Source organism: Pan troglodytes, chromosome 17, assembly GCF_028858775.2.
Source record: "Pan troglodytes isolate AG18354 chromosome 17, NHGRI_mPanTro3-v2.0_pri, whole genome shotgun sequence".
Taxonomy (NCBI): domain Eukaryota; kingdom Metazoa; phylum Chordata; class Mammalia; order Primates; family Hominidae; genus Pan; species Pan troglodytes.
This window is the reverse complement of record NC_072415.2, coordinates 72,311,738-72,327,213: the sequence shown is the minus strand read 5'-3', so window position 1 is coordinate 72,327,213 and position 15,476 is coordinate 72,311,738. Positions and strand designations below refer to the sequence as shown.

The 15,476-nt window shown below is 33.0% G+C and overlaps 1 protein-coding gene across 27 annotated transcripts in view; it reads right to left on the bottom strand.

The window, feature by feature from the left end:
• The window catches only part of RELCH (RAB11 binding and LisH domain, coiled-coil and HEAT repeat containing), a 119,961-nt gene that overhangs the window by 26,629 nt on the left and 77,856 nt on the right, over positions 1-15,476 (bottom strand). For 6 of the 27 annotated variants that reach the window (XR_010151966.1, XM_054672095.2, XM_024350919.3 and 3 more), the window contains 6 exons: positions 13,681-13,729; positions 11,540-11,619; positions 10,976-11,077; positions 6,402-6,508; positions 5,018-5,117; positions 615-697 (listed from right to left, as the gene is read on the bottom strand). Coding sequence is in view for 18 of the 27 variants with exons in the window: in XM_054672095.2 (XP_054528070.2) it covers positions 615-697; positions 5,018-5,117; positions 6,402-6,508; positions 10,976-11,077; positions 11,540-11,619; positions 13,681-13,729 (521 nt within the window). In the remaining 9 variants the exon portion in view is untranslated. Of the gene's footprint in view, positions 1-28; positions 112-614; positions 698-5,017; positions 5,118-6,401; positions 6,509-10,975; positions 11,078-11,539; positions 11,620-13,680; positions 13,730-15,476 lie in introns of all 27 variants that reach the window. The other 21 variants (XM_009434094.5, XM_054672100.2, XM_009434096.5 and 18 more) reach the window with 7 other exon arrangements.

The following is a 15,476-nucleotide window of genomic DNA, read 5'->3' as shown; positions in this document are numbered from 1 at the left end:
ACTTAAGGTCGCAGTCTGTGAAACTCACAATTCAGGATCACTGGACAAGGTAACAAGGGCCGGAGCAACCCGCTTGTCAACTAACGCTTCACTCATGCCTCGAAGAGTCAGCTGTAAACCAGTCAACATGCAATAAAAAATGGTTTGGTAAACTGGAATAAGAACTGGGTTAGCTGTGACTGAGGATGGGCAGGCAGACTCATTGGCCTTTCTTGGTTTAGTCATCCACACGAGACATTAAAATGTTAGGCCATTGGTTCATGCTACTACACTTACTGGTAACAACCTGTTAGTGAGATTAGGAAAGCATCCCTTCTTGGCTTGAAAGAAACAGTCCATCAGCATATTTTAGGTTCTGGAAGTATTTATTGAGCACTAATGTTACTAATATATTTTTTCAATACATGGCCTCCAAATTACACTTATGGTGAGGGTTGATTTAAAAAGAACCATGATATATAAAGAATAATATGATAAAGTTTAAAATCAAATAAGCATAATCCAGTATTATTAATTTAAAGAGATTCTTCAATAAATTTAAGAGCTGATGGTTATTTCTTGACAGGCACATTTTGAAAGGGATGCTGAATATAAAAGGCAGGGATGACACTTACATTTCAGGGTCACTGGAGAGAGTAATGAGAGCAGGAACAACCCTCTGAGCTACCAGAGTTTCATTCACCCCCTTCACCAACAGCTGATTGGTCAGCACAGGGGGTATTCACAGGTGATGCACGGAAAGAGCAAACACAGTGCGCCACGGGAAGAAGGAAGGAACAACCAAGAGAAAGAGAGAAAACACAAAAGCAAAACCAAAATTAGAAGCTAAGCAAATACTGCTGCTAGAGTGCTTTACAAAGGCAGAGAATGCTTAGGAGGAAAATAAAGCTTAAGTAGCCTAGCGTCCATGAAAACAGATTTTGTCACCAGTTCAACAGCAGTTTGTACTTTTGGTCAAAGAGTCTAAGCAATTTCAATGTCCATCAAAATGCAACTGAAAAGAATACTTTTTAAGCTTGTTTGACACATATTGTGCTCTATGGTTAAAATTCTCAAAGTAAGGGTGGTATGCTTTTATCATGACCAACAGGGTACAAACTGGGCTGTTTTTAAACCAAACTCACATGAGTAGCAGCCACCACTAAACCACTTATTATTGTGCTATAGCAAGTGTATTTTAAAACCATATAGGACAATTCCTAATCTTTTAAATAATATAGCCTTCTCTTTTGAGGTACAGAGATATAAGGCTGCCTATTGGAAAGTATTACACTTGGGAATCAGATCTGGGTTCAGACGTCAGTTCTCCACATATAAGCCATGTGGTCTTAGATACATAGTATTTTCCATAACCTCTTGAAACGCAAGTTTTCTCATCTGAAAATGGTGATATTATTATCTACCTCAAAGGGCTGTTGTGCTATGAATTTGCAAATAACATACCTAAATACTGTGCCTGACAAACAGGCATTCAAGAAATGAGAGTTTAATTATTCTGATTACTGCAAGAATATATGATTTGTAATATGTTTGGAAGAAATGATCTAATTTAAAAAACTTCAGTTAATATCTAAATAGGTCTTTGTTTTAGATTTCTTATAAATTCAAATAAAATGTAAAATAAAAAAGATGAGTAGAACTAGATCTCTATAATCTAATCACAAAACAATTCATTTAGCAACCAATGCTAAATTGCAATACAAGAGAGCAATACTGAGCCGCATACATTTTGTTTGATAAATATTACTGAATTTTATGAGTTCAACCGAGAAGGGCAATCCCCTTCTCAATTTCAGAATGTAAGCACATATTAATCCTAAATGCTCACCAATCTGTTTACCTAGTAGCTAGTACTTAGTCCTCACAGAAGATCAAAGATGTCACAGAATTTTTTGTAACAAAAATCTACCATTGTGTGCATATGTGAAGGTATTCCTCCTATATAACACATCAGAGAAAGTAACTCACTTTATGTGAAGATTCTTAATTTTGCAATGATTTTTCACCATTTACCAATTGATTCATTTTAGAATCTACTTCAATATTCTGAAATAATTTTTATAAAAAAACAGATAATTAACCAGGAATAAAATGACAAAGAACTTTTAATACCTTAAACATTACAGATATTGGATAGAAAGAAATAGGACAAGGAAGTTCAAATATTGTTAAATAAAACTTTCTTCTCTGTATCATTTTATAAGTAAGATTGCTTAGATTTGAATCAGCATCTTGAAATTTCTGCTATCTTGAGTCTGTCAAAAGCATTAAAAAAGACGTAATGTAGAGGACAAATTAATTTTTCATTGGTGTAGGGTTTTTAAGTTCAATTTCTTTATTAAGCTAGAAAATCACAAAGTACATTTAAGAGCTATCAATTGTTATACACTTTAACACAATATATCATTTGATCTTTTCACTTGATGAAGTAAGTACAAATATCATCAATATTTTAACAGATGAAGAAACTGAGGCTTAGGAAAGTAACTTGTCCAAGTCTAAGTTGCAGGGCCTGCAAAGGAACTCTGTCCCATCTGACTTAAAGTCCATGACCTCTTTGAGTTGTGCTCTAATGTTACATGTTCAATTTCCTTATGATTAAAATATATATGAAGCTCTTTTCTGCATCTTTTGGGAAATTTATTATAACATGATAAATTCCTCTTATAAAATAATTTTATTAATTTGCTACTTCAAAAAGTAATTTATATTCCCTTATTTAACAATGGGAATAATATGATTGATTGGGTTCCCTCTTTTTGTCCTGCTGTCTAAAAATTAACCTCAATTTATTAGTGAATTTCAGTGACCATATCCTATTAGGTTCCTGGTATATGTATGCATTTCTCATTTTCTTCTCATTTCTCATTTTCTTTTCTTTCTGGTCTTACTTTTTAAAAAAAGAATGTTTTTTTTATGTTTTTATTTTGAATTAACTTTTTTAGGGTAAGCAGGCATAATTCTAAATTATAAAGCATCAGTATCAAAATAGATCTTATGACCCATTATTCTTTTAACACAATTTTGTTTAAATAAGAACCACTGACAAAAAAGGAACTTTAATTTCTCTTACTGATAACTTTTACTGACATGCTCATTGAAATGTATCATTAATGACTTTGAAAAACATTGAAATAGTCTCCCAAACAAGATCCAGAAGTTCATCAACAACCTGAGAGGACACTGAAAACTGCTTAAGCATAGATAGATATAGTTTCCAGACCAGCACTGACAGCAAACAGAGAAACCAAAACCAGACATAAGCCACATATAATAAGGCAGAAAACCAAACAAAACAAGCAAAAAACCTCAAAACAAGTGAAAAGGGAGGATTCATTTTATTTACTTATTTTCATTTATATGGTTTGATTCACCAGTGCACACTCACATTTTAGAGATGAAAGATTTAAGAAAAAGAAATAGCTTTTATGAGCTTAGAATAAAATCATAGGAAGACAGTATATTAAAGAAATAGCTCTTCATTTAAAAAGATACTTTTTTCTTTTTGGGGAGAGGAGAGACTGATGAATGACTTTTCTTTCATGGTAATGCCCCCTTTTCAGCATATCGAATAATCAAAATGATTTATATCCAGAAGGAACTTGTACTAGACATAAAACCAAATAGTGGCTTTGGCATTCATCATCACAAAAAACCTGATTACGGCTTTTTAAAAGTTGCTTCTGTATGATAACTGAGGGAATAACATGGATGGAGAATTTTCAGCTTCCTGATAATAATGGAATTTTCTGGAATTCACAAATCTAATTTACGTATTTGAAAATTTTAGAAAGCATATATTTTAAATATATCAGTACCCCATCTCCAATTGCAATTTATCTTAAATTGTGGAGAAATTCTGATATTCAGCAAGATTTGAATTACCCAATTCTTTTTATAGAAATAAATGTTTAGGTATTTTAAGAAACACATGAATATTGGGGCAATTTTAGTTTGGATAAGTATATGTTCCCTATTACTATCATATATTTTGTGAAGTAATAGCATGGATGGAAAAAATAATGATAATGACAGTAAACATATAAGCACTTATTATGTTCCAGAGACTGTTTTAAGGGCTTTACAAGCATTAATTAGTTTAATATTAACAAAAATCCTTTGAGACTGATACTTTGAGACAGATACTTTTTGTTATCAACTTTCTTTTGTACATGAGGAAACTAAGGTACAGAGAGGCTCAACCTTGTCCAAGTAATTTACAAAGTCACTAGGTAGCAGAGATGGAAACTGAACCAAGGCAGCCTAGATTTATTGCAAGACTGGAAATCAATAAGAAACAGTAAACCAATTTTAGTGCTCAAATAAAGTTCTAAACCTCAACCTCACTGCTCCCCACCTACACACATACTAGGGCTATGACATAATTTGCTATATGATGGGTACAAAAGATAGTTATTTCAATTTCATACTTAACTTGGGTAGGTAGCAATTTAGTACAATTTAGGTAAATTATCTGGTCTCCTCTCTTTTGCAACTCTATGGGCAGTTAATGTATTGGGATGTTATTCTACATATGAAATGTTAGGGAATAGTGAAGTAGGAGTAACCAATAAAATAAACATTTCCATAATTGCAATAATTGATTTTCTAATGCTACTGATAAATTCAACTATATTTTACAACTTGAAAGATATCCTATGTTGTTTCAGTTTATTTTAGTAGTCATTTGCCTCAGTAAATTGAAAAGTATAGTCAGAAAGAGTTATATAAGTTAGAAATTAAAATAAGATTTAAAAGATAGTTTGAGAAATAAAAGTGATAACTGAATAACATTCAAGGAACCAGTAAGGCGGGAAAACATTTTTAAATATGTTAAAGCTAAATTTCTGCCCCATCACACAGTACACAACCAGACACTGTTCAAAGCCATAAAATATATATCAACATAACATGATATGCAAAGCCTTTTTATTAAAAAAAAATTCCCTTCTTCTTCGCAAAAAAAAAAAAAAAAAATCATTATAATTGAAACCAACAGAGGCATGTGTTGACATACCTCAAACATTCTAGCAGCAGTACACCTCACGAGTGCTGAAGTATGGACAACACCATACCACAAAACAGTTAATAGTAACTCATGGTAGGCTGGGTTTGCACTAGAAGAAAAAAAAAAAACAGTGTTAAAATTGAGAGCCACAGTCCCTTACTGGTGAACTGAAAAACACGATATTTATAAGGAATATTAATGATAACAATATTTGCAGAACATATGGAATTACTTTGTTTGGTTACATAGGTTACAACTAAGATTCTCGGCTAGGCACAGTGGCTCACACCTGTAATCCCAGCACTTTGAGAGGATAAGGTGGGCAAATCACGAGGTCAAGAGATCGAGACCATCCTGGCCAACATGGTGAAACCCTGTCTCTACTAAAAACACAAAAATTAGCTGGGCATGGTGGTGCGCACCTGTAGTCCCAGCTACTCAGGAGGCTGAGGCAGGAGAATTGCTTGAACGCAGGAGGCAGAGGTTGCAGTGAGCTGAGATCGCACCACTGCACTCTAGCCTGGTGACAGAGCGAGACTCCGTCTCAAAAAACATATAAACAAACAACTAAGATTCTCCAAAAAAGATGTCACCTTCCTTATACAACCACAATCTTTTAGCAATTCAGAAATCACACTTGTAACTTCTCTAAGAATTCACAATTGTGACAGATAATTCCACTCTTTTTAATAGCATGCAAGTTAAAATTATGAAGAAACAAATTTCTCCATGAAGAAAAAGGAAAGACCACTGGACTAAGAGTCAAGTGGGTAAATTACAGCTTCTGTGGGTCTTGGTTTCTGCATCTATAAAAATTGGGGAAGCAGTACATGTCCTATGTATGTCACATGGTTGTTGTAGAATCAAATAAAATCAACTCAAACCATCTATATGGAAGGGTATGTTGGCTGTGAAGCCTATGCAAATGAAAGGTGGTATTATTAACAAATGCATGAGTGTGTTTTCAGTAAAGACTGAGATAAAATTATTTTAGCAGCCAGATGATGTGATGATGAGCAGGACTAAGCAAATCAAACAGTGAAAACAGGAGCCAAAGAAGCTGGCTTTCACTTGGGGCTCCTTTTTCAGTTCTGGGAAACTAAATTTTCTTCAAATCTGTACTTCATTTTATTTCTCCAACTGCTTCAAAGAAAACATATGTCTGCACCTTTCCCCTACTTTTTAAATTACAATGTATTGATTATAAAATATTAAGAATGAACAAATAAGCAAAACCAAGAAACAAACTAAAATACACAAAAAAACCCTTAAGTTTCAAAACCAAGAGAATTGGTGTGCATGTCAACTCTTTTAGACTTAAAATATGTAATCTATAAATCCAATCTAAAAACTTTATATGGCTTTTAGCAAACTATAAGCTGTTATTTCTTACCCCAATTCCACAAAAGAAGCCTTCAGGCTATCAAGAGGAGCATGAGATAATGAAAGCAGCGTCATTACATCTTCTAAGAATCCAACTAACAGTTTTCGGTCTTCTTCCTACAGAGGAAAAATACTGATACTGAATTTCCAAACAATCAAGTAGAACTAAATACCATATTTACCTATCTATAATTAGAAAATGTTACCAAATAAGGGGAAAATATCCAAATTTGGAAGCTATTTTAATTAAAAGATATTTATTAAGCATATCTATCATCAGAATGGTATGAAGACAGACTATCTTGATACTTTAATTTAGACCTGTGGTCTAATATAGTAGTAGCCACTAGCCACATGTGGCTACTTACATTTAAATTTAAATAAGAAATTATGTAAAGTGAAAGATTCAGTTCCTCAGTCAAACTGGGTACAGTGCAAAGGCTTAATAGACACATGTGGCAAGTGCCTAGCTGATTGGACAACTCAGCTGTAAATTATTTCCATCACTGTAAAAGTTTGGATGGTTGGTCCTGATTTAGAACATTAAAAAGTATAATCTTTTATTAAAATTTACCTTACGAATTTTTGTTCCCATAAATTTTGGCTCTGTATAATACAAACTATTAGAATAGTTACCCCCTTGTAGAAAAAATAGTAGAAAATTGATTTCTAAGAAATTATCTTTGCAATATCCTAGTGGTGAAAACTGCACACTTGGTAAAACATAGACTACTGTGTTCTTTTAAGAAACAGATGCACACCTTGATTAAAAAATAATCTGTGTTTTTCAAACTTTTTTCAACGAACTATTATTACTTTCATAATCAGAAAATACGTTAGAAAAAGAAAACCTGCTAAATTAAGAGAGTAAAAAAAAATAATGTTGTATGTTAAATTAACCTAAATGTATATGGGAAGGGAATCTGATAGTCTGTCAGAAAATAAATACATAATAAAGTCAAGTCGACATTAGGGACACAGAAGGTCAACAGTAAATAGCTTCTGAATGTATCAATAGATCATGAGGAAGACTGGATTACCACCTACCCTTTTTTTTTTTGCTACATAATCAGGTTAGTTAAGAATGAAGTAGAGATAAGGATTGACAAAAGTAATGGTTAACATGAAAAAAGGATGAATATAACAGTTTTAGGACACGCAGTTTAACTGACAAATCAGCATCAGGACAACGCTGGAATGGTGATTTCACCCATTTTTAGTTGCCTACTATTTCAAATATAAAATAGACATAACTTTGGAAAACAAGCTGGAAATCTGAGAAAAACCTAAATGTGAAATAAGAGCTATAAAATAAGACTTCTAAATAAGTATGAATTCTTTCGATTTTTAAAAATTTACTATAATCTTATTTATCATTTTTGGAATCTCAAAACAAGTAATACTGCTTATGTATTTGATTCAAGATAATTTTTGTTTAATGTAATTTACCCTAACAAAAATTTTTGTTTAGTGAGATAAACATTAACTGCTGGTATGTGCTTCCTAAAATAAGAAACACTGGCAATCTGTGATTGCTACCTCAATATGCTATTTATTTTGTAATAAGCTGAAAAGTTCTTATCTCTTTACAGATATGAATAACATATTTAGACTTCATAATGACTCAAAAGAAATGCCCCTTATTCATTTATTCAACAGATCCATTCTGAGGGCCTATTATGAGCCAAACCTTGTTCTTGGCATTTAATTATTATGATTTAAAATGTTATTTATGGTCAAAATAAAAATATTAACAAAACTTCAAGAGGGTAAAAAAGAGAGAGAATAAAATACTGACATCGCACATTATACAAGGACACTTTCCAAAGTTAGAGAATGGTAGGCATACTGTTGTGTCTAGCACTGTTAGGACTTAATATCTTTGATCTCCACAAATTTATGAACAATAGAGACAATTTATTAGCATACATGACTTAAAATCTTCTACAAACAGAAAAGTATCCATATCAGGGTAGTATTAGAAACTAGTGTAGAAAAGAAAAATTTAAAAGGATACTGTGCCACTTTAACAGAGTTGTAACTTCTATTGCAAGGTAATATGTGATACTGTATAACTGTATTTTAATACTATAGGATGATTCAAATTTGTCTTGAAAGAAGAGTATAATAACTGCTACCAAAACAGATATATAGACCAATGGTACAGAACAGAGGCCTCAGAAATAACACCACACATCTACAACCATCTGATCTTTGACAAACCTGACAAAAACAAGAAATGGGGAAAGGATTCCCTATTTAATAAATGGTGCTGGGAAAACTGGCTAGCCATGTGTAGAAAGTGGAAACTGGATCCCTTCCTTACACCTTATACAAAAATTAAGTCAAGATGCATTAAACACTTAGACGTTAGACCTAAAACCATAAAAACCCTAGAAGAAAACCTAGGCAATACCATTCAGGACATAGGCATGGGCAAGGCCTTCATGACTAAAACACCAAAAGCAGTGACAACAAAAGCCAAAATAGACAAATGGGATCTAATTAAACTAAAAAGCTTCTGCACAGCAAAAGAAACTACCATCAGAGTGAACAGGCAACCTACAGAATGGGAGAAAATTTTTGCAATCTACTCATCTGACAAAGGGCTATTATCCAGAATCTACAATGAACTCAAACAAATTTACAAGAAAAAAACAACCCCATCAAAAAGTGTGTGAAGCATATGAACAGACACTTCTCAAAAGAAGACATTTATGCAGCCAACAGACACATGAAAAATGCTCATCATCACTGGTCATCAGAGAAATGCAAATCAAAACCACAATGAGATACCATCTCACACCAGTTAGAATGGCAATCATTAAAAAAGTCAGGAAAAAACAGGTGCTAGAGAGGATGTGGAGAAATAGGAACGCTTTTACACTGTTGGTGGGACTGTAAACTAGTTCAACCATTGTGGAAGACAGTGTGGCAATTCCTCAAGGATCTAGAACTAGAAATACCATTTGACCCAACGATCCCATTACTGGGTATATACCCAAAGGATTATAAATCATACTACTATAAAGACACACGCACATGTATGTTTATTGCAGCACTATTCACAATAGCAAAGACTTGGAACCAACCCAAATGTCCATCAACGATAGACTGGATTAAGAAAATGTGGCACATATACACCATGGATGCAGCTGGAAACCATCATTCTGAGCAAACTATCACAAGGACAGAAAACCAAACACCACATGTTCTCACTCATAGGTGGGAATTGAACAATGAGAACACTTGGACACAAGGCGGGGAACATCACACCCCGAGGCCTGTTGTGGGGTGGGGGGCAGGGGGAGGAACAGCTTTAGGAGAAATACCTAATGTAAATGACAAGTTAATGGGTGCAGCAAACCAACATGGCACATGTATACCGATGTAACGAACTTGAACGTTGTGCACATGTACCCTAGAACTTAGAGTATAATAATAAAAATAAAAAAAAGAAAGAAGAGTACAATAAATATGAATTGCTGTACTTTGAATTTAAAGAGCAAAATAAATAAGTTAGTAGTGGGTAAAAATTCAGGAAACCATTGGAAAAGGTGTTTCTTCTTCATTCTTACATTCTAACTTCTAAAAGTGCTTTATCCCGAGTCAGTATTTCCACCTTACCGGTGGGACTGCCTCATACTTAAAAATTACTACTATGCTTTGAGACACATCATATGTTATTTACTTAAAACAATGTTAAGTAGAGTGTGGCAGCCTGTTACATTGGTGGCCACCACTGAACCACACCTCCTGGTTCACACCCGGCTTACTTCCCTACTTTTGCTTGAATCTGAGCTGTGCCTGTGACTTATTTAGCAAGGGACTGCAGTAGAAACCATGTTGTGCTAATTCCAGGCCTGAGCCTTAGCCTAGCAGATTCTGCCTTTTCATTCTTGGGAGGCGTTAGCCACTATATGATAAGTCTGGCTCTGCTGCTTCAGAAGCCATGTGGAGACAGAGAGAGGTCCTGAGACTTATGTAGAGACCTCTTCAGCTAACCCACTTACTGCAGCAACAGAAGTGACCGCCAGCAAAAACAGCAGAAGAGGAGAAAGCTGAGTGAGGCCCAGATTGCAGAATCATGAGCAAATGAAACAGTTATAATAGACCATTATGTTTTGGGGTAGTTTGTTATGCAGTAACAATTAAGAAAAATAAAGTACAGGTTAAGCATCCCTAATCTGAAAATCCAGAATGCTCTAAAATTTGAAACTTTGTGAGTACCAAACTGATACTGTGTGTGAAAGCCTGTCATCATTTGCTGTGGCTGTTGTTCAACAGATGATACAGGTATTCTGGTGATGCTACTGTGCTTTGTTACCCTGAGCACATTATTTTTTCGCTGTATTGATGATATGTCATATTTTCTTATTGTTAAGTACTTACATGTGAAAAAGTATAAGAAAATGATTGCTTATTGGTAGCATATAAATGCAAAGTCAGGAATGATGATCGTGATGCCAACCAACCAGATTGTCCACATAGGTGGCTGAGACAGCAACTCCTTTGCTTTCTGATGGTTCAATGTACACAAACTGTTTCATGCACAAAATTATTTAAAATATTGTATAAAATTACCTTCAGGCTATGTGTATAATGTGTATATGAAACACATTTTGTGTTTAGACTTGGGTCCCATTCCCAAGATATCTCATTATGTATATGCAAATACTCCTTTATCTGAAAAAAAAAATCCAAAATCTGAAAACACTTTCATCCTAAGCATTTGAGATAAGGGATACTCAACCTGCATTATTAAAAAGTACTTAGCTAAAAATGATGATAAGGTATAGTGTTCTACAGTGCTTTGTAGCTTAGTTCACCTAACGTATGTGTTCTGCTTATCATTTATTTATGAAAAACTTATCATGGAACACAAAGAAACTCTGCTAAGTAAGTACAATCTAACACTTCTAACAAAATATCAAAAAGCTCATAATCTCTAAATTTATTTGTTCAACTGAGGTTTTACTCAGGCCCTTATTATTCAAATATGCTATCCATTATAAATTATTTATTGAATAAAATAAGTAAATTGTTTTTCTTTATTGGTAGCAATGTCACTTACATTAAGAAGACACAATACTAGGCATTTTTCTAAATGGAAAGCCTTTTACTAGAGAGTAAGAATTTTTCCCTTACCTGAATATAACACGTAAGGACTCCTGTTGCATAAATGGGGACTGTAGCTTTAGTGAGGACCCCATTTCCTGCTGAGGAATCTAAAATTATTAAAATAATTTAAAAAAACATAAGTATATTTTAAGTGTAAAGAAAAAAATCATAATGCGATTATATTTAAAATTACAACTGTTTACTAGGTTACAAGTAAGTATTATCATTACTTTGGAAAACATATGTTTATTGGTGGTTGTAAAATACAACTTAGTGTTTCCTGAAGAGCCACTAGCATAAACATTTCTGATAAATGGCAAAGAATTTTAATAACCCAAATGAGATGGTATACTCTTGATTTCCATAACTGGAAATCAGAACTTTCTTCTTGGAAGTCTTCTAAGCGTCCCTATAGGCAGGTTGTCCAAAATTTTTATGCTTTCAATTTGCAGTTTACTAAAATGTAAATGCACTCACCTAAAAGCACATAGATATATGTTATTTGATCTATTTCTAGATATGAGGTAGTTTTCAGTACTAGCCTGATTTCCTGAGCCCCTCCTGCATCCTCAGTAGGGTTTTCAGCCAGACAGAGCCCTGATTATTTTCATGGAGGGGGAAGGAATCATGCTAAGTAAAGCAGAGAAAAAGGGGAAAGTATGCAACCATAGTTCTGTGCCCTGTAACTGCTTTGTAAGAGATTTTCTTATACACCCTCTGTGGACAATTTCAAAAGAAAAGTTGTGAGAGGACAATTATCATTCACAGCACCAACAGCTTTTATTTACTGATCATGAGGCACTGTTTTAAGCGCTTTCATTTGCTGTTATATTCCCAAGAATAGTTTTTTACTATACTTATTTTTTATATGGCTTTAAATTATTTTCTGAGGGTACTACATAAAGAAATTGAGTTGAAAAGATTTATTTAACTAACTGCCCTGAAGAAATTTTGCAAAAAAGACAGTTCCATTTTCACATTAATTAGTATTTGAGGTTTGTTTATTCTCTTGGTGAGAGTACCTTTTTTGGGGAGGGAGTGTGGATGTTAATGTTAGAACATAAGCTTAAAGTATATTCATAGATATGGACTATATATACAGGGGTTAATAATCACTTCCTATTTATTTCAACAGCTAAACATTCATGGCTAACTAATAATTCCAAAAGCGGTCAGTTTTTAAAATATTTACCTTTTTTCTTCACTAATTTATCACAAGAATTAATAATAAACATATATTACCAACAATTTAGGCATTACAAAATCAATCCTTTAAAAAGACATTAAAAATAAACATTGGGAGTTATTTGTCCACCGCCCCCACACCCCAAATCTCTTCAATGTCTTCAGGCTTAAAAGAATTAATTTATTCATTTTCTGACTACTTCTGAGGACTGCCAAAAATGGTGTTTTCTAGAACATTCAACTCAAACCACTAAGGTGTGTGTATATATATATATGTATACACACACACACACACACATACATATATACCTAGACTATATATATATTCTATATATAGAGAGATATATATTCAAAATCAACCAAATTAAAAATGGGGGTGGCGGTGCTACACATGTTCCACAGTTTATTCCTAGAAACTAGAAAAATACATAGGGACACAAGATCCATACATAAACAAGTCCTTAGGCCAATGGTACCATAACTAGACTCGTTAAAGTAGATGAGTGAAAACTATCAATGAAGTAGCTGGAGCTACCCATTCAAGTCTGTAGTTTCTCTCATGTTTCATTTTGAAAACATATATGCTTATATACCGTTCTTTTCCACTATGTTTAATTTTTTAAAGTATTATAGAACTAATTAGGAATTAGATGCAGCCTATTTTGTAATTGTCAGTCTCTTGAACATACTACTTCAGACCTCTAAAGGTTGAGTACCCAGGTTGTAAAGCTCAGCCTTATATCAATTTGGTTACAATGAAGGTATATATTTACAATCAGATTGACAGGGATTAATCTCACTGCAACTAATGGGAAGGATATTAGATGTGACACAGTTATAAAACCAAGAACTCCATAATATAAATTTTCCTTTTCAATTGTAGTTGCTAGTTCATTTATACAATTTACATATATGGAGAATATAGTATTTTTCCTGCATAAAGAAATGCAATTGTTTTTAAAAGTAATAATGAACAAACTCACCAATATTTTCTTCAGATAGTCTTAAAATCTCCTGGAACTGAGGTTTTACCTAAGCAACCCAAAGAGAAGATTCAAAAAGTCTCAGGTTCAATGGGCAAATTGATTAAATGAAATGTTTACTACTGTTGCTACTACTATTTATTTATTTATTTAGCTTTATAGATGACTAAGTTAAGTGGTCAGAAATGTAATAATTCTTAATCATGAGGCTTAGGATAGAAGAGTCAAATTAATGAAAATAAAAACTTTAAGGATAAATTTTTGAAAAAATAAGTCAACAAGTGAATGGCCTCTGATTTCTTTTATTAAATTAAAATAATTTCCAATATGATTTTAAGTGGTTGAAATTACTGCCTTCTAAAACTGAACTTGGTTATAGAAGGATTATTTAGGTAGGTATTACATGGTTAGAATTATCGAAAAAAGCATTTGCCTGTATTTTTAAAAAACGAAAAGGAAATTCCAGTCACTTCAGGTGTTTAGTAAGTAACATATTCATCCTGTGATATTTATGTTCATCTTTTATTACAACTTTTCAAATTGAAATATGAAATACAGAATTTAACTTTAATATGTTAAGTTAGAACAGAGGTTTGTTTAAATTTTTTATTATTAAAGTTATCACAGATTTCAGGCCACTGAAGACAACCACTTACTGTTAAGTACATAAGTAGATTCCTACTTGCTTTTCTAAAAAAAAAATAGCTACTTGTTTTGGAGATATCAAACAATTTTTGCGAATACTGATAACAGGAAAATCAAATTATATTTGTTTAACAACTGAATGCTAGTGAAAAATACAAAATAATTTTAATTTTGTTTTTCCTACAATAACATCAAGGTCTGGTTTTTGCCCTCCTCTCTGTAGGTGAGGCACATTAATTTATATATTTAGCTTAAACTGAGAGAAAGGCCAATGTTAAAAGGTTCATGTACTGAATTGCGCTTAGAGAATTAAAAGACACTGAAGCAAATTCTTCATTTCACACATGAAAAGACTAAGCCCACATAATTTAACTTAAATAGTAAAGATCATAAATATTAGTCAACAGATAATAGGACCATAACCCAAGTCTTCTGAATTTTGTCCAGTTCCTTATAGCATACTATTTACTTTAAATGTTTCAACTATAGATTTAATAGTAAAGAGCTACACTAAATTAAATTTAATAATTAAAATGCTTACCTTTTAAATGTGTATATTAACATTTGATTATAGAAACTACACCTTTTTATGTTTTTATTAGCTCTCTAAAGTACTGGCTTAACAAAATGTTATGAAGACAAATGGATTACTAGGATTAATGAATAAATTAGGATCTAATGACATTCCAATGTTAATATTTGAAACTACAAAATAACCTGGATAGGCAAATGTGACAAATGATACTTTTGGTAATGACTGAACCATGTAGAATTTATCTCCAGTGTCCATGCTATTCTAAGAGGTAGCATCTTCGCAGCAAGTTTTATATATAAGTTGCTGTGGTTCCATAATCGCTTGAGGTTTTTACCAAAGTGTGCTGAGCAAACAGCTGCTTCCTGAACCTGTGATAGACAGTAAGTACCAGCAGCACATTCAAAGGATTGTGGTTGAGTTCCCTAGCTGACACTTCCTATATTGAAAATCTTTGAGGATATCTACAATGAGTAAAGCTTATATCCAAGTCTGGATATGAACTAAGCTTACGCTAAATCATCTTCTGAAAATCAGTAAAGATAAGAATATTACCAACTAGAACTTTTTTTTACTATCATAGTATTCTAGGATATTAAAGAAGCGAATTAGATAAAAG